Source organism: Gobio gobio (assembly GCF_949357685.1).
Source record: "Gobio gobio genome assembly, chromosome: 4".
Classification (NCBI taxonomy): Eukaryota; Metazoa; Chordata; class Actinopteri; order Cypriniformes; family Gobionidae; genus Gobio; species Gobio gobio.
The window spans coordinates 35693816-35721377 of record NC_137100.1 but is presented as its reverse complement, the minus strand read 5'-3'; the positions used below and the strand labels follow the sequence as shown (position 1 = coordinate 35721377).

Here is a 27562-nt window from a genome sequence, read left to right as displayed (position 1 = left end):
TGTATTATGATACCAGTTCTTCTAGCATGCTGTAGAGGGCGCTCTTGTAGTTCATATAAAGCAAAGTTATGTTATGTTTGTTTATAATTCAAGGTATTTTCCAGTGCTGGTTTTAAACTGTTATAAATATATGTATATATTCAGATACAAATACATGAATATATATACTAAGGTTAAATGTTTGAGGAAATATTGGAGATCATCATTCTAGAGCCCCATGTATTACAATGCATTTTAGTTATTTTGTACTTTAATCAGCTCATTTTTGTTCACTGACTTCCTTAACAATAACACAGCATAAATTACAAATCATAGGCCATGAGGTTAAGTGTAATTAATCTTCATCTCTCCAAAAATGGGTTTGGCTTTTGTACCACCAAGACTTTGTTTGTACTTATGCTGAAATAGGCCTAATTGTATTTTCAGTTATGTTAGATCTTGTTAAAGTGATTATCACGTTTACATACATTGGAATATGACCAAATTCCAGTCAATATCAAAATATTCTTGTGCATGTAAACAGTCATTGTTCCTCTAGCTGTGTTGTCAGAAATGATGAGTTGCTGTGAGTGGGTCTCCATCTATGTGGTTGTGTTGTACGCAAGTGGTGAGTTGCTCAGAGCCATTAGACAAAGATGCACTGAAGCCATTAGAGCAAATAACATTCAGAGCATCACAGGCCAACAACGTGTGTGGATTCACTGCGTAACATCTGAAAGCTGCTCCACAGAGACTGATGGGAAAGGGTGTGGCAGCAGAGAGAGACAAAAACAAAGACAGAAGGAGGAGAGGACAAGAGGGACAGAAGGTTGAAAACAAAGGAGTACTTAGTCAGTAAAGTCAAATATTAAGAAAAGGGCCCAACAGGCAGAGGAAATGTGAATAGCGGGAAGACAAGAGGACTTGTGGCAGAAAGAGAGAAAGAAGAGCGAGTGAAGTCATCATTTGTGCTGGGCTGTGCTCTCTCCTCCCCTCTGCCTTGCGTCATTGTACACACACGCACACACACGCACGGGCATAGAGGAAGACGGAGGAACACACACCCACATTCAGCATCCTTTCAGTAGCAGCTTAGCATCAAAGCATCCAAGATTGTCCACCTCACTGTCAGGTAGGCTGAATCTCTCCTTCTCTTTCACTCAATAACACACACCCATCCGGAAGTCTTCGTGTTATACCTACAAGGCCAAACAAGACCAGCAGGGATTTATGCATGAGACACAGTTAGCTTGTTTTTATAGAACAGATTGCAGATAATATAGTGCATTTGAATATGTACATTTGAATATGTATTCTGCACATACAGAAAAAAAGGAATATAGGCAGCATTACTTGTTTACCAGAACCTTTTCATGTCTCATAATGTAAGAGTTTCAGGCATTTATAGAGTAATTTTTAAGCGATTTAATGTACTTTATTATTTTGTCAATAAAGGTAAATGCTATGCGAATTTATGATGCTTTTACGGATAATATGATGCTTTCACGAATTAAAAATACCCAATATTAGAGAGAGAGAGAGAGAGAGAGAGAGAGAGAGAGAGAGAGGAGAGAGAGAGAGAGAGAGAGAGAGAGAGAGGGAGAGCCAGCAAAGCCATCTGAAGCTAATTTAGTAAAGTGGACTTAAATTATTATTATAATTAAATTATGGCTTTTAGTGTGAGTTATATACATGTGTCTGTGTGTGTTCGTGTGTGTAGTCCTGGTAAACCCTACATTATGGGGAAAAAATGTCCCCAAGATGGCAATATCCGAAATCCTTGTCAGGACATTTGTAGGTCCCCATTAGGAAAACAGCTTATAAATCATACTAAGTGGGGTTTTTTGAAAATATAAATATGCAAAACGTTTTGTGATGGGTAGGTTTAGTGTAAGGGGATAGAATATACACTTTGTACAGTATAAGAATCATTATGTCTGTGGAATGTGCCCATAAAACATGAAAACCCAACATGTGTGTGTCGATATTTGTGAGCATGGAAGATCATGGAAAAAAGCGTGGAACAGTAACTCTGGGTGTAACCAGTACAGGAACATTACAGCACCAGGACAGCAGGACAACAGCTGTATAGAACAGACATCAAGACATACATTATTAGGAGAGGTCATGATATATGACTATATTAACAAAGTAGTACAGCATTGAGTAAAACCGTAACTATAGGCTTATATTAATAAATAAAAAAAATACACAAATACTAAATATTACACAAATACTATAACAGTGATAAGATGAGCAGTTATTTACATATATTATCATATCAAAGTTCAGCACAGCTGGAACACTGTATTGACCAAGCCAGTGTTATTGTTAACTAAAATTATTTATTTTTTTAAAAGTGTTATTTGAAATAAAGCAGAAACAAAATTAAAATATAGCTGCAAGCAGCAATACCGGGGCCAAGCGCAAAGAAGAAGACAAGACATGCCAAAATGGCTGGCAGTGTCAGATCAACTGCAGCAATGAGCAATTAATCACGTTTTAAGATGATTTTAGGCAAGAGGCTGAAAATGCATTGTAGTCTGAGAGTGTCAGACCAACTGCAACAATGAACAATTATACAGTTTAAGAAGATTAGGCAAAATGGCTGAAATATCATAAATTGAGTCACTGATAATATAAATTAATGGTTTATCACTTTTGACCAATAGGTGGCACAGTTACGAAATTGATGTGGTGTGGTCAGAATAAGGGAACAATGACACATGCAAAGTTTGATGCCAATATGTGAAAGCTTTGCAGAGATACAGCCTCAAGAGTCATTTTGGCATCATGCCTCAACTTCGTCGCTGTGGTTTACAAAAACGGTTTCATCTATAGATGCAAAATCCCTAACTTTTTGTTGACACAGTCTGAAGATGATACGATTCGATTTTTGATGAAATTGGACAAATGGTCTAGGATGAATTTGAAAAAGTAGGTTTTGATCAAATAAGAACATTGAGGACAGGATGTTTGACCAAATATGGCAAAATTAGAATCTATGTTCTCGGCATGAGCCAATAAATGTATTACGACCAGTTTCATTAAACTAGGCTAATTTAATCAAAAGTTATTAGCATTTTTGTAAATTTTGTTATAACCTTTGACCACAAGGTGGCACTACCCAAAAACTTTTTGAGTACCTTCAAAGCAGGGTGCGGAAGACCCATACCAAGTTTCGTAACGATAGACTAATGCGTTTGTAAAATATAGTATTTTAGCGCATAATTCAAAATGGCCAAGAGCCAAAATGGCTGATATGGTAAAATTGAATATCAGACAACTCTGAATACCGTCCTGAATCTAACGAGACAACTTTTATGATTTTTGGACAAACGGTTCAAAAGTTATAAGCAAAAATAGCCATTTTTTGTATCTCCGGACCAGTAGGTGGCGCTGCGCCGAAACGCTGCAAGTTGCCTCAAGTCATGCTTGTGATGACATGTACCAAGTTTGGATTGAACACGATAAAGTGTTGCGGAGATATAGCCTTATGAGTGTTTTTGCAACCGCTACGTAAAATTTCTGTGCACGTTTATCAAAAACGATTTTACGAATCAACTTGATTTGCAAGATTTTTTGTCAGCATGGTCTGAAGATGATCTGGTTCAATTTTCGTGCAAATCGGACAAACCGTCTAGGACGAGTTCGCAAAAGTAGGTTTTTTGGAAAATTAAATATGGCGGGGAAATTGTCATGACCGAAAATGACGTCATAGGGTGCAATTGAATCGGCATGAGCCAATGAATGTATTATGACCAGTTTCATTATACTAAGCTAATTAAATCAAAAGTTATTAGCATTTTTGTCAAGTTTGTTATAACTTTTGACCACAAGGTGGCACTGCCCCAAAACTTTTTGAGTACCTTCAGGGCATGGAGAGGAAGTCACATACCGAGTTTAGTAACAATACACTAATGCATTTGTAAAATAGAGCATTTTAGCACATATTTCAAAATGGCCGACAGCCAAAATGGCTGATATGGTAAAATTGAATATCAGACGACTCGGCATGCCGTCCTGAATGTAACGAGACCACTTTTATGATTTTTGGACAAACGGTTCAAAAGTTATAAGCAAAAACAGCCATTTTTTGTATCTCCGGACCAGTAGGTGGCGCTGCGCCGAAACACTGCATGTTGCCTCAAGTCATGCTTGTGATGACATGTACCAAGTTTGGTTTGAATACGATAAAGCGTTGTGGAGATATTGCCTTAAGAGTGCTTTTGCAACCGCTACGTAAAATTTGTTTGCGCGTTTATCGCAAATGATTCGACGAATCAACTTGATTTGCAAGATTTTTTGTCAGCATGGTCTGAAGATGATCTGGTTAATTTTTCGTGCAAATCGGATGAACCGTCTAGGACGAGTTCGCAAAAACAGGTTTTTCGGTTAATTAAAAATGGCGGGAAAATTATTATGACGGAAAATGACGTCATAGGGTGCAATCGAATTGTCTTGAGCCAAGGAATCAGAGGAAAAAAGAATTTCGTTTCTAGCCCTTATGGTTCAAAAGTTATTAGCATAAACATGAGTCTAATTTTGGACTGATGGTGGCGCTAGAGGGATTGAGTTAGAGACTCAAAATTTGCTATGGTGACATTTCAGACTGTCCTCTATTAGTGTGCCTAATTTCACAACTTTTTACCATATGGTTCTATGGGCTGCCATAGACTTCGTGGCGGAAGAAGAAGAAGAAGAAGAAGAAGATGAATAATAATAATAAGAACGGGAACGGTTTCAATAGGTGCCTTCGCACCTTCGGTGCTTGGCCCCTAAATATAGCTGCAAGCAGCAATACCGGGGCCAAGCGCAAAGAAGAAGACAAGACATGCCAAAATGGCTGGCAGTGTCAGATCAACTGGAGCAATGAGCAATTAATCACGTTTTAAGATGATTTTAAGCAAAAGGCTGAAAATGCATTGTAGTCTGAGAGTGTCAGACCAACTGCAACAATTAACAATTATACAGTTTACGAAGATTAGGCAAAATGGCTGAAATATCATATATTGAGTCACTGATAATGTAAGTTAATGGTTTATCACTTTTGACCAATAGGTGGCACAGATACGAAATTGATGTGGTGTGGTCAGAATAAGGGAACAATGACACATGCAAAGTTTGATGCCAATATGTCAAAGCATTGCAGAGATACAGCCTCAAGAGTAATTTTGGCATAATGGCTCAACTTCGTCGCTGCGGTTTACAAAAACGGTTTCATCTATTGATGCAAAATCCCTAACTTTTTGTTGACACAGTCTGAAGATGATACGATTCGATTTTGGTGGAAATTGGACAAACGGTCTAGGATGAGTTTGAAAAAGTAGGTTTTGATCAAATAAGAACATTGAGGACAGGATGTTTGACCAAATATGGAAAAATTAGTATCTCTGTTCTCGGCATGAGCCAATGACTGTATTATGACCAGTTTCATTAAACTAGGCTAATTTAATCAAAAGTTATTAGCATGTTTGTAAATTTTGTTATAACCTCTGACCACAAGGTGGCACTGCCCCAAAACGTTTTGAGTACCTTCAAAGCATGGTGCGGAAGACATGATTTTTGGACAAACAGTTCAAAAGTTATAAGCAAAAATAGCCATTTTTTGTATCTCCGGACCAGTAGGTGGCGCTGCCCCGAAACGCTGCATGTTGCTTCAGGTCATGCTTGTGATGACATATACCAAGATTGGTTTGAATACGATAAAGCGTTGTGGAGATAGAGGCTTATGAGTGTTTTTGCAACCGCTACGCAAAATTTGTGTGCGCGTTTATCGAAAACGATTTGACAAATCAACTTGATTTGCAAGATGTTTTGTCAGCATGGTCTGAAGATGATCTGGTTCAATTTTCGTGCAAATCGGACAAACCGTCTAGGACGAGTTCGTAAAAGTAGGTTTTTTGGAAAATTAAAAATGGCGGGGAAATTATCATGACCGAAAATGACATCATAGGTTGCAATTGAATTGGCATGAGCCAATGACTCTATTATGACCAGTTTCAATATACTAGGCTAATTTAATCAAAAGTTATTAGCATTTTTGTCAAGTTTGTTATATCTTTTGACCACAAGGTGGCACTGCCCTAAAACTTTTTGAGTACCTTCAGGGCATAGCAAGGAAGTCACATACCGAGTTTAGTAACAATATACTAATGCATTTGTAAAATATAGCATTTTTTGACAAAATTCAAAATGGCCGACAGCCAAAATGGCCGATATGGTAAAATTGAATATCAGACGACTCGGCATGCCGTCCTGAATGTAACGAGACCACTTTTATGATTTTTGGACAAACAGTTCAGAAGTTATAAGCAAAAATTGCAATTTTTCGTATCTCCGGACCAGTAGGTGGCGCTGCGCCGAAACGCTGTATGTTGCCTCAAGTCATGCTTGTGATGACATGTACCAAGTTTGGTTTGAATACGATAAAGCGTTGCGGAGATATTGCCTTAAGAGTGTTTTTGCAACCGCTACGTAAAATTTGTTTGCGCGTTTATCGCAAATGATTTGACGAATCAACTTGATTTGCAAGATTTTTTGTCAGCATGGTCTGAAGATGATCTGGTTCAATTTTCGTGCAAATCGGATGAACCGTCTAGGACGAGTTCGTAAAAGTAGGTTTTTCGGAAAATTCAAAATGGCGGGAAAATTTTTATGACGGAAAATGACGTCATATGGTGCAATGGAATCGTCTTGAGCCAAGGAATCAGAGGAAAAAAGAATTTTGTTTCTAGCCCTTATGGTTCAAAAGTTATTAGCATAAACATGAGTCAAATTTTGGACTGATGGTGGCGCTAGAGGGATTGAGTTTGAGACTCCAAATTTGCTACGGTGACATTTCAGACTGTCCTCTATTAGTGTGCCAAATTTCACAACTTTTTACCATACGGTTCTATGGGCTGCCATAGACTTCGTGGCGGAAGAAGAAGAAGAAGAAGAAGAAGAAGATGAAATATAGCTGCAAGCAGCAATACCGGGGCCAAGCGCAAAGAAGAAGACAAGACATGCCAAAATGGCTGGCAGTGGCAGATCAACTGGAGCAATGAGCAATTAATCACGTTTTAAGATGATTTTAGGCAAAAGGCTGAAAAATGCATTGTAGTCTGAGAGTGTCAGACCAACTGCAACAATAAACAATTATACAGTTTAAGAAAATTAGGCAAAATGGCTGAAATATCATATATAGAGTCACTGATAATATAAGTTAATGGTTTATCACTTTTGACCAATAGGTGGCGCAGTTACGAAATTGTCATGGTGTGGTCAGAATAAGGGAACAATGACACATGCAAAGTTTGATACCAATATGTCAAAGCATTGCAGAGATACAGCCTCAAGAGTCATTTTGGCATCATGGCTCAACTTCGTCACTGCGGTTTACAAAAACGGTTTCATCTATTGATGCAAAATCCCTAACTTTTTGTTGACACAGTCTGAAGATGATACGATTCGATTTTGGTGGAAATAGGACAAACGGTCTAGGATGAGTTTGAAAAAGTAGATTTTGATCAAATAAGAACATTGAGGACAGGATGTTTGACCAAATATGGCAAAATTAGTATCTATGTTCACGGCATGAGCCAATGACTGGATTATGACCAGTTTCATTAAACTAGGCTAATTTAATCAAAAGTTATTAGCATTTTTGTAAATTTTGTTATAACCTTTGACCACAAGGTGGCACTGCCCCAAAACTTTTTGAGTACCTTCAGGGCATGGAGTGGAAGTCACATACCGAGTTTAGTAACAATACACTAATGCATTTGTAAAATATAGCATTTTAGCACATAATTCAAAATGGCCGACAGCCAAAATGGGCGATATGGTAAAATTGAATATCAGACGACTCGGCATGCCGTCCTGAATCTAACGAGACCACTTTTATGATTTTTGGACAAACGGTTCAAAAGTTATAAGCAAAAACAGCCATTTTTTGTATCTCCGGACCAGTAGGTGGCGCTGCGCCGAAACACTGCATGTTGCCTCAAGTCATGCTTGTGATGACATGTACCAAGTTTGGTTTGAATACGATAAAGCGTTGCGGAGATATTGCCTTAAGAGTGCTTTTGCAACCGCTACATAAAATTTGTTTGCGCGTTTATCGCAAATGATTTGACGAATCAACTTGATTTGCAAGATTTTTTGTCAGCATGGTCTGAAGATGATCTGGTTCAATTTTCGTGCAAATCGGATGAACCGTCTAGGACGAGTTCGCAAAAGTAGGTTTTCGGTTAATTAAAAATGGCGGGAAAATTATTATGACGGAAAATGACGTCATAGGGTGCAATCGAAATGTCTTGAGCCAAGGAATCAGAGGAAAAAAGAATTTCGTTTCTAGCCCTTATGGTTCAAAAGTTATTAGCATAAACATGAGTCACATTTTGGACTGATGGTGGCGCTAGAGGGATTGAGTTAGAGGCTCAAAATTTGCTATGGTGACATTTCAGACTGTCCTCTATTAGTGTGCCAAATTTCATAACTTTTTACCATATGGTTCTATGGGCTGCCATAGACTTCGTGGCGGAAGAAGAAGAAGATGAAATATAGCTGCAAGCAGCAATACCGGGGCCAAGCGCAAAGAAGAAGACAAGACATGCCAAAATGGCTGGCAGTGTCAGATCAACTGGAGCAATTAGCAATTAATCACGTTTTAAGATGATTTTAAGCAAAAGGCTGAAAATGCATTGTAGTCTGAGAGTGTCAGACCAACTGCAACAATGAACAATTATACAGTTTAAGAAGATTAGGCAAAAATGGCTGAAATATCATATATTGAGTCACTGATGATGTAAGTTAATGGTTTATCACTTTTGACCAATAGGTGGCACAATTACGAAATTGATGTGGTGTGGTCAGAATAAGGGAACAATGACATATGCAAAGTTTGATGCCAATATGTCAAAGCATTGCAGAGATAAAGCCTCAAGAGTCACTTTGGCATCATGGCTCAACTTCGTCGCTCTGGTTTACAAAATTGGTTTCATCTATTGATGCAAAATCCGTAACTTTTTGTTGACACAGTCTGAAGATGATACGATTCGATTTTGGTGGAAATTGGACAAACGGTTTGAAAAAGTAGGTTTTGATCAAATAAGAACATTGAGGACAGGATGTTTGACCAAATATGGCAAAATAATATCTATGTTCTTGGCATGAGCCAATAAATGTATTATGACCAGTTTCATTAAACTAGGCTAATTTAATCAAATGTTATTAGCATGTTTGTAAATTTTGTTATAACCTCTGACCACAAGGTGGCACTGCCCCAAAACTTTTTGAGTACCTTCAAAGCATGGTGCGGAAGACATGATTTTTGGACAAACAGTTCAAAAGTTATAAGCAAAAATAGCCATTTTTTGTATCTCCGGACCAGTAGGTGGCGCTGCGCCGAAACGCTGCATGTTGCCTCAGGTCATGCTTGTGATGACATATACCAAGATTGGTTTGAATACGATAAAGCGTTGTGGAGATATAGGCTTATGAGAGTTTTTGCAACCGCTGCGCAAAATTTGTGTGCGCGTTTATCAAAAACGATTTGACAAATCAACTTGATTTGCAAGATTTTTTGTCAGCATGGTCTGAAGATGATATGGTTCAATTTTCGTGCAAATCGGATGAACCGTCTAGGACGAGTTCGCAAAAGTAGGTTTTTTGGAAAATTAAAAATGGCGGGGAAATTATCATAACCGAAAATGACATCATAGGGTGCAATTGAATCGGCATGAGCCAATGACTCTATTATGACCAGTTTCATTATACTAGGCTAATTTAATCAAAAGTTATTAGCATTTTTGTCAAGTTTGTTATATCTTTTGACCACTAGGTGGCACTGCCCTAAAACTTTTTGAGTACCTTCAGGGCATGGCATAGAAGTCACATACCGAGTTTAGTAACAATACACTAATGCATTTGTAAAATATAGCATTTTTTGACAAAATTCAAAATGGCCGACAGCCAAAATGGCCGATATGGTAAAATTGAATATCAGACGACTCGGCATGCCGTCCTGAATGTAACGAGACCACTTTTATGATTTTTGGACAAACAGTTCAGAAGTTATAAGCAAAAATTGCAATTTTTCGTATCTCCGGACCAGTAGGTGGCGCTGCGCCGAAACGCTGTATGTTGCCTCAAGTCATGCTTGTGATGACATGTACCAAGTTTGGTTTGAATACGATAAAGCGTTGCAGAGATATTGCCTTGAGAGTGTTTTTGCAACCGCTACGTAAAATTTGTTTGTGCGTTTATCGCAAATGATTTGACGAATCAACTTGATTTGCAAGATTTTTTGTTAGCATGGTCTGAAGATGATCTGGTTCAATTTTCGTGCAAATCGGATGAACCGTCTAGGACGAGTTCGTAAAAGTAGGTTTTTCGGAAAATTCAAAATGGCGGGAAAATTTTTATGACGGAAAATGACAACATATGGTGCAATGGAATCGTCTTGAGCCAAGGAATCAGAGGAAAAAAGAATTTTGTTTCTAGCCCTTATGGTTCAAAAGTTATTAGCATAAACATGAGTCAAATTTTGGACTGATGGTGGCGCTAGAGGGATTGAGTTTGAGACTCCAAATTTGCTACGGTGACATTTCAGACTGTCCTCTATTAGTGTGCCAAATTTCACAACTTTTTACCATACGGTTCTATGGGCTGCCATAGACTTCGTGGCGGAAGAAGAAGAAGAAGATGAATAAATATAGCTGCAAGCAGCAATACCGGGGCCAAGCGCAAAGAAGAAGACAAGACATGCCAAAATGGCTGGCAGTGTCAGATCAACTGGAGCAATGAGCAATTAATCACGTTTTAAGATGATTTTAAGCAAAAGGCTGAAAATGCATTGTAGTCTGAGAGTGTCAGACCAACTGCAACAATTAACAATTATACAGTTTACGAAGATTAGGCAAAATGGCTGAAATATCATATATTGAGTCACTGATAATGTAAGTTAATGGTTTATCACTTTTGACCAATAGGTGGCACAGATACGAAATTGATGTGGTGTAGTCAGAATAAGGGAACAATGACACTTGCAAAGTTTGATGCCAATATGTCAAAGCATTGCAGAGATACAGCCTCAAGAGTAATTTTGGCATAATGGCTCAACTTCGTCACTGCGGTTTACAAAAACGGTTTCATCTATTGATGCAAAATCCCTTTTTTTTTGTTGACACAGTCTGAAGATGATACGATTCGATTTTGGTGGAAATTGGACAAACGGTCTAGGATGAGTTTGAAAAAGTAGGTTTTGATCAAATAAGAACATTGAGGACAGGATGTTTGACCAAATATGGAAAAATTAGTATCTCTGTTCTCGGCATGAGCCAATGACTGTATTATGACCAGTTTCATTAAACTAGGCTAATTTAATCAAAAGTTATTAGCATGTTTGTAAATTGTGTTATAACCTCTGACCACAAGGTGGCACTGCCCCAAAACGTTTTGAGTACCTTCAAAGCATGGTGCGGAAGACATGATTTTTGGACAAACAGTTCAAAAGTTATAAGCAAAAATAGCCATTTTTTATATCTCCGGACCAGTAGGTGGCGCTGCCCCGAAACGCTGCATGTTGCTTCAGGTCATGCTTGTGATGACATATACCAAGATTGGTTTGAATACGATAAAGCGTTGTGGAGATAGAGGCTTATGAGTGTTTTTGCAACCGCTACGCAAAATTTGTGTGCGCGTTTATCGAAAACGATTTGACAAATCAACTTGATTTGCAAGATTTTTTGTCAGCATGGTCTGAAGATGATCTGGTTCAATTTTCGTGCAAATCGGACAAACCGTCTAGGACGAGTTCGTAAAAGTAGGTTTTTTGGAAAATTAAAAATGGCGGGGAAATTATCATGACCGAAAATGACATCATAGGTTGCAATTGAATCGGCATGAGCCAATGACTCTATTATGACCAGTTTCAATATACTAGGCTAATTTAATCAAAAGTTATTAGCATTTTTGTCAAGTTTGTTATATCTTTTGACCACAAGGTGGCACTGCCCTAAAACTTTTTGAGTACCTTCAGGGCATAGCAAGGAAGTCACATACAGAGTTTAGTAACAATATACTAATGCATTTGTAAAATATAGCATTTTTTGACAAAATTCAAAATGGCCGACAGCCAAAATGGCCGACATGGTAAAATTGAATATCAGACGACTCGGCATGCCGTCCTGAATGTAACGAGACCACTTTTATGATTTTTGGACAAACAGTTCAGAAGTTATAAGCAAAAATAGGAATTTTTCGTATCTCCGGACCAGTAGGTGGCGCTGCGCCGAAACACTGCATGTTGCCTCAAGTCATGCTTGTGATGACATGTACCAAGTTTGGTTTGAATACGATAAAGCGTTGCGGAGATATAGTCTTATGAGTGTTTTTGCAACCGCTACGTAAAATTTGTTTGTGCGTTTATCGCAAATGATTTGACGAATCAACTTGATTTGCAAGATTTTTTGTCAGCATGGTCTGAAGATGATCTGGTTCAATTTTCGTGCAAATCTGACAAACCGTCTAGGACGAGTTCGCAAAAGTAGGTTTTTTGGAAAATTAAATATGGCGGGGAAATTATCATGACCGAAAATGACGTCATAGGGTGCAATTGAATCGGCATGAGCCAATTAATGTATTATGACCAGTGTCATTATACTAAGCTAATTAAATCAAAAGTTATTAGCATTTTTGTCAAGTTTGTTATAACTTTTGACCACAAGGTGGCACTGCCCCAAAACTTGTTGAGTACCTTCAGGGCATGGAGTGGAAGACACATACCAAGTTTAGTAACAATACACTAATGCATTTGTAAAATATAGCATTTTAGCACATAATTCAAAATGGCCGACAGCCAAAATGGCCGATATGGTAAAATTGAATATCAGACAACTCGGCATGTCGTCCTGAATCTAACGAGACCACTTTTATGATTTTTGGACAAACGGTTCAGAAGTTATAAGCAAAAACAGCCATTTTTTGTATCTCCGGACCAGTAGGTGGCGCTGCGCCGAAACGCTGTATGTTGCCTCAAGTCATGCTTGTGATGACATGTACCAAGTTTGGTTTGAATACGATAAAGCGTTGCGGAGATATAGTCTTATGAGTGTTTTTGCAACCGCTACGTAAAATTTGTTTGTGCGTTTATCGCAAACGATTTGACGAATCAACTTGATTTGCAAGATTTTTTGTCAGCATGGTCTGAAGATGATCTGGTTCAATTTTCGTGCAAATCGGACAAACCGTCTAGGACGAGTTCGTAAAAGTAGGTTTTTTGGAAAATTAAAAATGGCGGGGAAATTATCATGACCGAAAATGACATCATAGGTTGCAATTGAATCGGCATGAGCCAATGACTCTATTATGACCAGTTTCAATATACTAGGCTAATTTATTCAAAAGTTATTAGCATTTTTGTCAAGTTTGTTATATCTTTTGACCACAAGGTGGCACTGCCCTAAAACTTTTTGAGTACCTTCAGGGCATAGCAAGGAAGTCACATACCGAGTTTAGTAACAATATACTAATGCATTTGTAAAATATCGCATTTTTTGACAAAATTCAAAATGGCCGACAGCCAAAATGGCCGATATGGTAAAATTGAATATCAGACGACTCGGCATGCCGTCCTGAATCTAACGAGACCACTTTTATGATTTTTGGACAAACAGTTCAGAAGTTATAAGCAAAAATAGAAATTTTTCGTATCTCCGGACCAGTAGGTGGCGCTGCGCCGAAACGCTGTATGTTGCCTCAAGTCATGCTTGTGATGACATGTACCAAGTTTGGTTTAAATACGATAAAGCGTTGCGGAGATATTGCCTTAAGAGTGTTTTTGCAACCGCTACGTAAAATTTGTTTGCGCGTTTATCGCAAATGATTTGACGAATCAACTTGATTTGCAAGATTTTTTGTCAGCATGGTCTGAAGATGATCTGGATCAATTTTCGTGCAAATCGGATGAACCGTCTAGGACGAGTTCGTAAAAGTAGGTTTTTCGGAAAATTAAAAATGGCGGGAAAATTTTTATGACGGAAAATGACGTCATAGGGTGCAATCGAATCGCCTTGAGCCAAGGAATCAGAGGAAAAAAGAATTTTGTTTCTAGCCCTTATGGTTCAAAAGTTATTAGCATAAACATGAGTCAAATTTTGGACTGATGGTGGCGCTAGAGGGATTGAGTTTGAGACTCCAAATTTGCTACGGTGACATTTCAGACTGTCCTCTATTAGTGTGCCAAATTTCACAACTTTTTACCATACGGTTCTATGGGCTGCCATAGACTTCGTGGCGGAAGAAGAAGAAGAAGATGAATAATAATAATAAGAACGGGAACGGTTTCAATAGGTGCCTTCGCACCTTCGGTGCTTGGCCCCTAATAATAATAAGAACGGGAACGGTTTCAATAGGTGCCTTCGCACCTTCGGTGCTTGGCCCCTAATAATAATAATAATAGGAACGGGAACGGTTTCAATAGGTGCCTTCGCACCTTCGGTGCTTGGCCCCTAATAATAATAAGAACGGGAACGGTTTCAATAGGTGCCTTCGCACCTTCGGTGCTTGGCCCCTAAATATAACTAATAGATGAAAACCTTAAACTTAAAAACCTTAAAAAAGACAATTAAAGATATTAATAATTTTAGTATATGATAGTATACAACTATAAGTAACCATAATAGTGTAAAAGTAACTATAATAGTATGCTATATAAATAACACTAAAACAAAACTGGACCAATCAAAAGCCAGGACTGGAAAGATCCATATAAATGTTGCAATAAAACATAAATTACATAAGCAAAACTTCAAAACATCTTTCGTCTCTTTTTTTCTTTAAAATTCTTTCTTTCTCTCATGCTAGATCTGAAAGCATGGCTGAAGGTTCGGGTGAGGTGTCGCTGTCAGAGGTTGAGACAGCATTTCATAAATTTGCAATTCATGGAGACACCAAAGCAACAGGGAAGGAGATGAATGGGAAAAACTTTGTTAAGCTGTGCAAGGACTGCAAGGTCATCGATGGGAAAAATGTCACCAGCACGGATGTGGACATCGTCTTCAGCAAAGTCAAGTATGATTATTCGCACTATCATCCTGCGCATTACAATGGACATACGCATGACTGGGCCTAACCTTGTGCTGTTCTGTGTCTGCTTATGTGTCTTAGGGTTAAATCAGCACGTGTCATCACGTTTGAGCAGTTCACTCAAGCCATGGCCGAGTTGGCTCCAAAACGTTTTAAAGGAAAGAGCCAGGAAGAGGCCGTACAGCTTCTCTACGGCCTCATGGCCGGCAAAGAACCTGCCAACATTGGTGTCACTGTGAGTACCAGCTGAACAAAACAGTCTGTTTTCATAGATTAAGCAACAACCATGTACAATAACCATGGATAATCTTTCTCTCCACAGAAAGTGGCAAAAGCCTCTGCTGTGGACAGGCTAACAGACAGCAGCAAGTTCACTGGTTCTCATAAGGAGCGCTTTGATGCGTCTGGAAAAGGAAAAGGCCGTGTTGGGAGGGAAGACATCCCTGACACCAGTGGATACGTCTCGACATACAAAGGCCAAGGCACCTATGACAGCAAAGTAAAAGAGGGCGAATGAGAGAGGAAAGGATGAAAAGAGAAAAATGCTTTATGCATGACATAATGTATATATTTGAAGTCTTCCTGGTTTTATTTACGCAGCTGGGTTGTAGCTTGCCTGCAGAAACAAACCCGTCTAAAACTTTGCACTTTCATAATTAATAGTCTGTCGTTATAAATCATAAATACCCTTTGGTAATGCTTGTGTTTGTTTTGACACTGGTTCTAACCACCATGTAACAACCTGTCTGTCTGTCCTTACCTGCTAGCTATCCGAAAAACAATCCCAGGGAGCAAAACTGATAAAATGCATAACTTGAATGCTTTACACAAAAGCTTTTCCAAAACACTCCTTAAAGGGTTAGTTCACCCAAAAGTGAAAATTAGCCCATGATTTATTCACCCTCAAGTGATTCATCCTAAGGGTATATGACATTCTTCTTTTAGACGAATAAAATCAGAGTTATATTTAAAAGTCCTTGCTCTTCCAAGCTTTATAATGGCAGTGAATGGCTGATTCATTTTGGAAGTCCATAAAAGTGAATCTATCCATCATATAACTGCTCCACACGGCTCCGGGGAGTTAAAGGTGCTCCAAGCGATGTCACACGTTGTTTAGGCCAAAATATTTTTTGTCACATACAGCAAACATCTCCTCGCTATCCGCTAGCTGCCTGTCCCCTGAACACACTGTAAAAAAAACGCGGTCTCTGTAGTCCGCCTAAGCTCCACAAACTGCAACAAAAACAAACGTGGGCAGTTTTTATTTTAAAACTTTATAAACTAAAATAACTCAATTTTAATTTTGGTTGAACTATCCCATTAAGTACTTCTTTCTCTCTGCTTGTGTTAATATGTTTGCTGGATAAATTAGCTTTATTGTGTGTTTCAGCTTTGTTGCACTGAAATCTTTCTCAGACTGTATACACTGAATTGAGTCGGCGCAAATAAAGTCAAATAAAGAAATGCCATGTGGGATAAATTACAACACACATTATTGTGATGTTTTGCATGATTTCTGACTGTCTGTATTGTAGACAGGGGTGTGGTGCGTTCCTTTGAATAGCTGTTCTGGGACTTCAATCAATAAGAAAAAGAGATCCTTTCCTGGGAAAGCGCATGTTTGATTGCTTAGAAAAGATAGCAGTTTGCGGTCAGTTTTATCATATTTCATGGCTTTGTCATTGTGTTGTTGTATTGTGTGGTGTTATAGTTTAAAACTCTGCGGGGTTTTATATTTCAGTGTATCTGAGGTAAGCCACAGTTACAGGAACCGATTTCCCCTTTGTTGTAGTTTTTTTGTAAAGCTCCTACAAACACACACACATACACCTGAATCTCCTCCCTGAATACAGAAGGAGTTGTGCTGTCAGGATATAAAGCGGAATACAACACAGACTCTGATTTTCACTTGCTTTCACTGAGACTCAAAAGGCAGAAACAGCCGTCAGCCATGAAAGGTGAGAAAATAATCACTGTTTCTGTACAGAAATAATTATTCAGAGATTAAGTGCCTAACCTAACAAATTGGCAGATCATTGCCAATTTATTATTTAGAAGCAAATATTGTCGCCCATTAATTTGTTTATATTGTGCTCGAATCTGCAGACTTTTTTAGATTTTGTACGAAAAAAATCTGTGGAATTCTACGGAATAAAATGTTTAATGGAGCTGCACTCTTATTGGTAGCGGAAAGAATGATTAACTTATGCTCAAGGGGAAGTCTGCAGATGTAGATTCCATGTAGGCAAAGTTGTAAGTGACAGATTTGTATACATTTGATCTCATAGTTCAGTTTTCTTGAGACTTAAACTAAACAGACTCAAAGCCTTACAAAACATCATAGTTTTGACAAAATGTGATTACACTTTGTGAACAATTTGATCAGGAAAAGGTGTTGTGCTGTTCTTTGTGTTGCCGCTGGTGTACGGCCAGCAAAAGACCTTCACCTGGGACACGCCAGGACAAACCCTCGCTCCAGATCCCATCAACCGTAAGAATCATTGCAATTCTCCTTGAAAATCTTAATAATACTTTCATATTATGTAAATTAACAGAAACATAAAAGATAGACAGATAGATAACTTTTATAACTAATATCTTTATTCTTCTCTTCCTAGCGTGCCTGACTGACCAGGACTCATGTGGTTGTTGTGTGATGCAGAGGAAAAAATGGCAGTTAGAAGAATATTTAAACTCTAGTATGAATTCACTGGAGGAGTCGCTGGCCAGAGCACAAAAGACACTGAGAAACATAAGAGGTACACACAAATGCTCTCTTTGTGCACAGACATCATCTCAAGCTCAATGGACTCTATGGATCTTTGTTTTTTAAAATAAACATTTTAAAATTTAGAGAGTCAATGTTTAACTAGGGCATTTGATGCACATTTGATGCACAAACTGAACAGTCTAAATAAAACAGAACTCTGACTAGACTAAAAAGTCCTGTTTTGAAACTACAAAGAAAAAAAACATAGATAAATAACTGCATCTAATCTGTTGGCCTTATTTATTTTTTGTTATTTTTACACACGTGTTTCATACATGTTCTTTGTTATTCTTTAGAGAATCGAGTGGCGTTTTCTGTGGGTCTAACGGACAGGAGACGTTGTATTGGTCCGTCGAGGACAGTACTAAATGTCGTCTATCAGAGCATCTTTATCAACATTGGAGAGGCCTATAACTCATCCACTGGTGTGTTCACGGTTCCTCGGTCAGGCGTGTATAACCTGGCATTTACCGTGTTCAGCGATGCAGGCTCACCAGGCGCACCTCTGTCCGTCTGTACCAGTATCAGGAGGAACGGTGTAGCTCTAGCAGCACTTAGGGAGATGTATGATCAAGACCAGGAGGACCAGGCCACAGCGGTCTTACTTGCGCAGCTCAGCGTAGGCGACCGCATTACCATCAATCTCCACATTGGCTGCTGGCTCTGTGATGATCAGAATCATTACAACACATTCAGTGGTTTCCTGCTGTATGCTACAGAGTGACGCACACAAACACACATAAACAGACTTTAAAAGCTATATTAGTGAGGATCTCTCATAGATGCAATGGTTTGCAATTTGACCGTATAAACAAACCTTGACACACACACACTCATTCACACATACACTTACTGTAAGATAAATGTTGTAGAAGGCACAGATGTTGAACTAATAAAATAAAACAAAATTGAGTTTCCAGCATTTACTTTCTCCTTCCCCCAGTACTTCATCACTATATATAAAATATTTGGTTGATACTGTACACCCACCCTCTGTTTAACTAGATTAAAAATGTCTCATATTATATTATTCATTATATTATATTATTATGTTAATCATTTTAATACTATGGTTTATGTAAAATACATAAATGTAACAAAACAGTCGGACATCAACGGCTGTGCAGTAACGCATCTACTATAAGTAAAAATCAATAAACAAAAGACTAAGATCCTAAACTTCGATTTCATTCATTGTACTTAGTAATAATTGACAATTCAGCTAGGTACCTATTCATATTTATCAACATACTTTTTAATAACTTATAAAAAAAAGTTAAGTAAAGTTATAAACTTAACTCGCATATATAAACCAGACATCCAAAAACCATATATTTATATATAGTGTAAAAGTTTAAATAAATAAATATCGTTTCTTTATAAATGAAGGTTCCTCAGTTCAGGTGTGTTGCGTTCATTAGCTCTTTTGTTTGCATTTAACAATTTGCGGTCTTTCTTTCAGGTTACTGTTTGTCCTCGTCAATGTTACATTTATGTAAAGTTGGTTGTCAAGATCCTGTTTCTCCTCTGCTTCAACCAGCACCGGGACAGCTATGAAACATTTCTCAATACTTTTTGATATTCCTAAAGAACAAAACATTACTGCTCCATTGATAATAAGCCTGTTGATACACCCATAACGGATAAGATCAGCTAGTTGTTCACAAACACAAACACTAGTGCAACCATAACCAGCTGACCTCTAATACTCTTGTCCCTTTTTCTGTTTTATCCGTTATCATCTCTCATAACGCACATGCATTGAGAACTTCAGTTCAGAAAGACATTTGGGAGTGTTTACAGTTCTTTGGGATTTTATATGAGAGCAGCTATGTGTACAAATATGCACACACACACACACACACACACACACACACACACACACACACACATACACAAAATAAAGTTTGATGGCCATCAGGGCGGGACGGCCCTCTGTGCCTGACATCAAATGGTAAATTGTAAATGGACTGCATTTATAATAGCACTTTCAACAGACCCATGGCCATCCAAAGCACTTCACATATTGCCTCACATTCACCCATTCATACACCGACGGTGGTGTCAGCCATGCAAGGCGCCATCCAGCTCGTCGGGAGCAGCATCAACACAAATCAAAAATATCATAGCTCTCAAACCTCCACCACACAGTGAGTGAACAGGACTCTTCATATATTCAACGCCAGTTTGAGTGTTTAACAGGTGTGTTTTTGCCAGCAAGGACAAGGAGTGTCATTGCTGTGAACTTAACAGAGGACTCAAAGAAACTTAATCAAACCCAAAAACGACAAAGCTAGTTTGACTGGAGTAAAAGGTTACACTAGAAAAGGTGAGTATTCAAAAGAAAATGTGTGTACATGATTTATTCTTTGCAAAAGGGAAACAGCTTTTTAGATCTGTGACTAAAGCTTTCTCACCAAAGTCAACAAAATTATTTTGATGATGATAAAAAAAAAATTACCTAACAATTCAGTTACCATAAATGACTAAACTGTAGCATGAATGGCAATGCCATTTTGAATATAAAGCTGTAAATAAATTTGGAGAAATGTATAACCATATGAAAGATTTTCAGCTTTGAAATTTAGTAAAATAAGCACATCATTTCAGTCTGTTTCAGTTCATGTGAGGGTTGTTTTGAATCAGGACCTACTACTCTGATGAGCTACTCAATCTTTTTAGGCTACTACTCAAATTGAGCTTTTAGTTCAAAGCTGAACAAAGTAGCTCAAAATTCTTTCTATTAAAGGTAGGGTAGGTAAGAATTGGTTAAATTTTTTCCAAATTTGTTTAAACTTTTTTTACATATCAATACATAATTAAAATGTAAGTACTCTGAAAAAAAAAGTATAAAAATTGAGTGTCTGTAGACCTCTCACAACTGTTTTAACGACAGCTAATTATTTCCATTCACTCCACCTTCTCCCTTCTGGGCTCTTTCCAAAGCCACGCCCCCAAAACACATGAACGCGCTACGCCGACAGCTCAGTCTGTTTACCTGAGACTAGCGGAGAAGAAGGAGTGGAGTGCATGTAGTGACATCATGTCAGAATCACATGTAATAAAAAATCTAACTTTATCATTATGAATATAAACAAATAAGATGTCTTTTAGTACTCACTATCAAGCTAGAATACAGATACTGGTAAAGTTTAAAATACACACACAACACGTCTACGACACACACAGATACAAGATAAAAACATCAGTAAACATAGGTAGAGAATATAAAAACAAATCAAAGGCAGAAATAAACGTGCAGGTAAAGTTCCCGGTGAACATGGTAAAAGAGTTTAGACAGAGGGTAACGTTAGTAGCTAAAGCTAACTTAGTTCTAAAAAAAAGTTCCTGGATGTGGTGTACTAGCTTTTACACATGCATTTTGTTATCTAAAGTTACATTTTGCGAAATTCAACACGACAGCGATCAACTTGAGCTAAGCATATTGAGTATTCATCTCTACTAATGGCTCGCTAAGTGTATAACATTGTAACTTTATGCTAAGTAATGTTATGTTAGCTATATTTGCTACGTGTGCTAGTGATACATGCTTCATGAAAACATAAACCAAAAGAATTTATAATCAAAACGAAAGATTACCTGTCCAGCAGAAATACAGCCTCTTGAACTCCTCAAATCAAACGGGTGCGCGGTAGGGATGGGCGGATCGATCCTAGAGTATCGATACTTCCGATACTGGCATTGTATCGAAAGTATCGATTCTCACATTGAAATATCGATTCTACCTGGGATTTATTTTAAACAAGTGATTTTAAAATATGTTTATAATAGTAGTAGGCTGTATAGTATATACATTTACTTAAATATGAACGTCAGTGGGAACTATTTCTTCTTCCGCTGTGTCTGTGCTTATCATGTATTCATGTCAGTGGCACAGCGGTAAGCGCCACAATCTCTCAGCACACTCGGCACAGAATCGAGTGCATTGCTGCGGTCATGACTTGACTTATTGCACTCCAGTTAACAACGATGAAGCTTCATGTGACATTTGTCAACAAACAAGTCGCCATTGTGGCAATACCACAAACATGACAAAGCATCTAAAAGTTAAACACCCTAAAGAGCACGAAGTAGTACAGCTGAGCCGAGCAGAGAAGGTAACACAGTCATGACCCTCATGATCTTCTGGCTTGAGGCAGAGTTCTTTAGCAGAATCCTTTCAGAGGCAGGCATTATCTAGGTACCAAGTGATGATTACATAAATTAAATTATTTGAATAAAATAGTCTAGTCACGTTTATTTATATATGCTTTAGACCTATACAATACAGATTGTTTCAGATATGAAGATTAAATACAGTATTTCATGAAGAATATACTGATTATAATAACTTACTGGACATTTTAATTTAAACAGTAGGATTTAAAAAAAATTGATTAGCCTATATCTTTTTATATTAGGCTACTTTTTGTTTATTTACTTTTAAAATGTGTTTATTAAATAAATTATAGTTTAACCTGGGAAAGATTTACTAACATAAATTCTTTATGCCTGTAACACAGCCTTATGTATTATATTTTAGATGATTTCAGTGTAAATCACAGACATTCTTTTTCTTTTTTCAAAAGCAAGAGAGTTGATCAGAAACCGGTTCAAGAGGAACATTTTCATCATGCTCTTGTTCCATCACAAAAACCTTTTTGAGGAAAAAAATGTAGAAACATTATTTTACAATCATTGAAACTGGTTTGTGTGACGTTATATTTTTGTTATATAAATTGTTAAATGTTTATTTGATTAATAATGTTCAGTCCTTTTAAATAAATGAAACAAAAAAAGGAGTAATGTCTATTGCTGTTTATTTAATATTAATTACGATGGCTTTCAAAATGCATTATAAAATCATTCAAATTAAAATATTTAAAGTATCGGTATCAGTATCGATATCGGCGATACCGGTCTTGAAAGTACTTGGTATCGGATCGAAAAGAAAATTATTGGTATCGCCCATCCCTGCGTGCATGTGGGCAGATCCTGTAGCAAAAGGGGTGGTAGCCATGGTAGCGAGAGAGAGTGACAGTCGCCCAAGCCAATCACTTGTTTCTTCCAGGACGAAAATAATGAGCGGTGTTTATTGCAGATTAAAAAGTCTAGAGTCACTCGATTTTTATACTCTCTTTTTCAGAGTACTTACATTTTAATTATGTATTGACATATAAAGAAAGTTTAAACAAATTTGGACAAAAGTGTTTAAGATCATTCTTACCTACCCTACCTTTAAAAGGTCAAACTGAAATGTGTCATTTTCAGTGTTCAAATACTTTCTTCAATTCCGGCTTAAAATGCAGAATGTGCTACATGTATTGAATTTGTAGATTGCTCAGATTGTTGGAGCAGCCCGGCACAGCACTAATGGCATGGTTTTGGGGCGGGACCAGGAGCGCTGCATCAGTACTCAAAACAAGAGTCCCCATATTTTGGATACTCTTTTTATCGATACAGTATATATATATATATATATATATATATATATATATATATATATATATATATATATATATATATATATATATATATATATATATATATATATATATATATATATATATATATAAATTGTCATTGCCTGCAGTACAGAGGTGATCACAAGCTATTCATGCAATAAAGAGCTGCTTCATAACTGACAATAAAAATTTAGCTAACTATCCATCACATAGAGTGCTTTTTTTCTGTATCTCGTTACTATTTTTATGTTAGAAACTGCTGCAAACAATTCAGAACATAAGTGAACTGTCCGAATAAATCAAATTGAATCACAAACAATTGAATACCTTTTCATACAGATTAGATCAAAATAGTGATTTGTTTTTTTAATTTGGAATCACTAGTTCTGATTCTAAACAGCTAATAGAAAACACATTGCAGTGCTGAAATATTATCAGTGAAAATAACTCCCGGGTCGGTATATAGTAATCTTCTTTGTCAGACAAGGATTTATCAGTTAAAGAAAGGTCTAGGGATATCCCTGGGTGGGATTATGCATTTAACCGACCAATGAAGGAAAAAGGGGGTGTTCGGGAAACCTGGATTTTGTTTTTCTTTTTTCAATTCCATTCACTTTGGTAACTCAAATGAAACAAAAAAGTACATGCAGCTTTAAAGGATTAGTTCACTTCAAAATGAAAATTTCCTGACAATTTACTCACTGTCATCTCATCCAAGATGTATATGTCTTTCTTTCTTCAGTCGAAAAGAAAATACGTATTTTGTGGAAATATTCCAGGATTTTACTTCACATAATGGTTTTCAATTACAACCAAAATGTTAAAGGTCCAAATCAATGCCGTTTCAAAGCGCTTTGAAGGGCTTCAGAGACTCTGCACAATCCCAGACGAGGAATAGGGTCTTATCTAGAGAAACGATAAAAAAAAAAAACCCTACAAATTAATATACTTTTTAACCTAAATTGCTCATCTCGCGCTGCTCTGCGGCCACCAGTGATTGCGCAATCACATTGAGACGTCACACTAGACGTAGGCGAAAGTACCACCCCGACCAAACGTGCAAGGACCAAGGGGGTAATCCAGCACCCGCAAAGCGTACCTTCCATAGGGGCAGCCATTGCTAACCAAGCCATCACCTGCTGTTAGCATCCCATTGACTCCCATTCATTTTTGTGTCACTTTGACAGCGAATAACTTTGCATCTGAGGCGTTTAAAGACTCCATTTGTCCAGTGATTATTTCTAAAGAAACATGACAAATGTATAAAAGGCTCTATTACCTTGTAGCTTACACTATCGACCCGTAGAAGCCGTTTTTGTAAAAAAAAATAGGCTAATGATTGCGTCATAACCACGCGACTCTCTGCGCGCAGTAGAGAAATTACCGTATAGACCCAAGGAGAAGCTCGCAGGCAATCTTTTACTGTCTATGAGGCAATCGGGGGGACGTGGAGGCATAAAGTCCGATAAAGTTAAGGGAGAAGCCCATAGAGAGCCAAAAGCAACGGGACAAAATATTTCAACAACGTGATTCAGATTTCACGTTGCACAACTACTTGAAGACAGGTTGCTCACGTCACATCTACATCATCAAGCTCAGTCTGAGGCTGCCCAGTACGCTCAGCCATCAGGAAGCGAGTGCTTATACTTGACTTCACTTTTTCTCCGTGAAGTCTATGGGGTCGCTACGTGTGTCTCAATCAGCTCCCTAGTTCAGTAGTCAGGGCACTGATCAGGACATAAGTCAATGGGCTGGCTCCCTGATCAGTGCCCTGACTACTGAGCTAGGGAGCTGATTGAGACGCACCCGCTGTGTCCATTTCTTTTACTGTCTATGGTTTAGAGGCACGATCTCTGTTTACGTTTTCGCCGACCGTTGCTATGACATGTAATTGTGGGTGTGTTTGGTTAAAACGAGGCAAAATTGAAGAAGAACTGAAGAAATGGAAAAGTTGAAAGAAAAAGAGAAGGGACCCTATCGGGAGAAACTAAATGCCACTGCCAAAAAAATTTATTTGGACAAACTGTCTGAGATAAACAACATAAATCCATATGATTTATCAGCCCAGGACTGGATTACGGATCCAGACGCACTACCTCCGGTCACATATCTGCATCGCAGGCACGTGTAGAGGGGGGGGCTTTGGGTGCTCGAGCCCCTGCCCTTTTTCAAAATGAATCAAAAGTGCCCCTCTCAGACACATCAATGATAATATCGTGGTCAATAAAACTAAATAAATGTGATTATTATAACATGACATTGATGACAATGTATACAATAGTAACGAACGACTCAAAAGTCGGACAATTTCTGTTGAGGCGTTGCCATAACGCGTTGCTATGGGTTGCGTGCGTTTTGACCATAGACTGTAAAAAAATATGGACGTAGTGTCCGTGACGTCACCCATAGGATTCTGATGAGCCGTTCTGAAGCGCAATGGTGGCCGTTGCCATCTTGGCAGCGCGTCATCGCGCGTCACTCCCGGATAACAGAAAATGGGCAAAAAGGCGGGACGTGGGCGGAGCTTAAGTGACGCGATGACTAACAGACAGCAGATAAATGGCTATCCACCAGTCACTCGAAGTGGCCACGCCCTTAATTATGCAGAACTTTAAGGCTTTATATAATGTAAATGAATGAGCTATAAAAAAAATTCACCCCCCTCACAGTTGTCATGAAGGGCAAAATGAGCCGTATAGACCAAAAGCACAATTTGTACCAGGCTGTAAACATGTTTTATTCTGCTCTAAAGTTGACCATTTTAACATGGGGCTCAATGAGATTCTGCTCCCTTCTGGATCCTGTCCCTAGCGGCCAGTCGATAAATTGCAGTTTGAGGCACTTCCGTATTGGCTTCAAGAGAAACTGCGGGAGGTTGCCGCTTGGTTTTGACTGATTGCTGATTTTCCTCTGTTCGGAAGCGGCTCTCGAGCCAAATATGGTCCTTTCAGAGAGTGTGTGGCCTTACGGGAAAAAAAGTAAACCAATATTTTTTTTCATCCATAATCAGAGCTAATGTGTTGAATTACAAATCTATATATTATATATTTTAAAGTATTACACAATTCACCAATGCCCGTTTGTCATCATGTCATCGGCACCAACCAATCGTGATCTGGCAATGCAAGTTCAAATTCCATTGGGCATGTGAAGTGGAGCGGTAATTTTCTGTTCTTATTCATAAATCGGTTGAAAATTACATGGACAGACGAACTAACGTTTCGGGCTTTCGGTATGCTACGCGCGTGCACCGAACGGTTATGAATGCAATCTATAACAGTTAACAGTCGGCTTGTTTAAAGGCGGAACACACTTCAATCCGAGTTCCCACACGAACATATTAAGTATTCAGTCCATTTTATCACGAAATTCAAACGATAAATGCCGTTTTAACGCTCTATTATGTGACGTGACTGATAGACGCGTATCAGTTCAACTTCAAGCGGCAGCGCGCGGCGCGCGAGTGAACGCGATCATCTCTTCCTAAAGAAATTAATATCTAAAGGTATGTTGAGGATACATTACAACTTACTGAAACGTATCATATGTTGTGTAATCGCTCCATCGGTGTTTCAACCGCGGAAAGACAATAAAACAGCTTGTAATGTAGAATCACATTTACCTCAGAAGTCATTCAGTGTCCACAGCTGTGAGTTCACTAGAGAGATTAACTCTTTCACTGAATACATGCACTATATTAGCCTATTCGTTATATTAGCCTATATATATTCATTACCACTTAGCCTGTAGTGATGTCTTGTTTATTTAATGTATGTTTAAATAAACCTGTCATGAAAATTACAGCCACTAAATTATTATATTTCAACAACGAATTGGAGAAAAAAATTATAATAATTAGATTTAGATATTAATGCAAAAACTGCCTTATGTGAAGCTTATGAGTGTTGATTATTATATCTAAAAATAAATTGCAAATGAATTTAGGCTAAAAGTTTGGCCTCTATTGTTAATCTTTAATAGCAATATGTAAGGGCTCCCTATATAGTTTACAGCATTATCTTTAAGAAACTTTTAGTTATAACTGAATTCATTTAAGGACAGACACAATTTTTTTTTCATTAAACCACTGTTGAATAAAAAGCAATTTTCTAAAACTGCTGTACCGAATCCGTACCGAACCGTGACTTCAAAACCGAGGTAGGCTACGTATCGAACCGTCAGTTTTGTGTACCGTTACACCCCTAAAATATATATATTTACATATTGCCCCTTTTTTACATTTGAGCCCCTGCCTCTGAAGAACTCTCTGCACGGC

At 38.0% G+C, this 27562-nt stretch overlaps 1 protein-coding gene across 1 annotated transcript; it reads left to right on the top strand.

The window, feature by feature from the left end:
- The first annotated feature begins 735 nt into the window (after positions 1 to 735).
- Positions 736 to 16946, top strand: tppp2 (tubulin polymerization-promoting protein family member 2). Its single transcript, XM_079815012.1, has 4 exons — positions 736 to 1111; positions 14830 to 15036; positions 15133 to 15286; positions 15374 to 16946. The coding sequence occupies exons 2-4, from the start codon at positions 14840 to 14842 to the stop codon at positions 15566 to 15568; spliced, it is 546 nt and encodes a 181-aa protein (XP_079671138.1). The 5' UTR covers positions 736 to 1111; positions 14830 to 14839; the 3' UTR covers positions 15569 to 16946.
- The last annotated feature ends 10616 nt before the right edge of the window (positions 16947 to 27562 follow it).

What these genes read in the sequence shown, in the direction of transcription:
- tppp2 (XM_079815012.1), top strand. Translation starts at nt 14,840, where the DNA reads ATGGCTGAAGGTTCGGGTGAGGTGTCGCTGTCAGAGGTTGAGACAGCA. An exon ending in ATCGTCTTCAGCAAAGTCAA is followed by an intron (nt 15,037 to 15,132) that starts GTATGATTATTC and finishes TATGTGTCTTAG; the next exon opens with GGTTAAATCAGCACGTGTCA. An exon ending in CTGCCAACATTGGTGTCACT is followed by an intron (nt 15,287 to 15,373) that starts GTGAGTACCAGC and finishes TTCTCTCCACAG; the next exon opens with AAAGTGGCAAAAGCCTCTGC.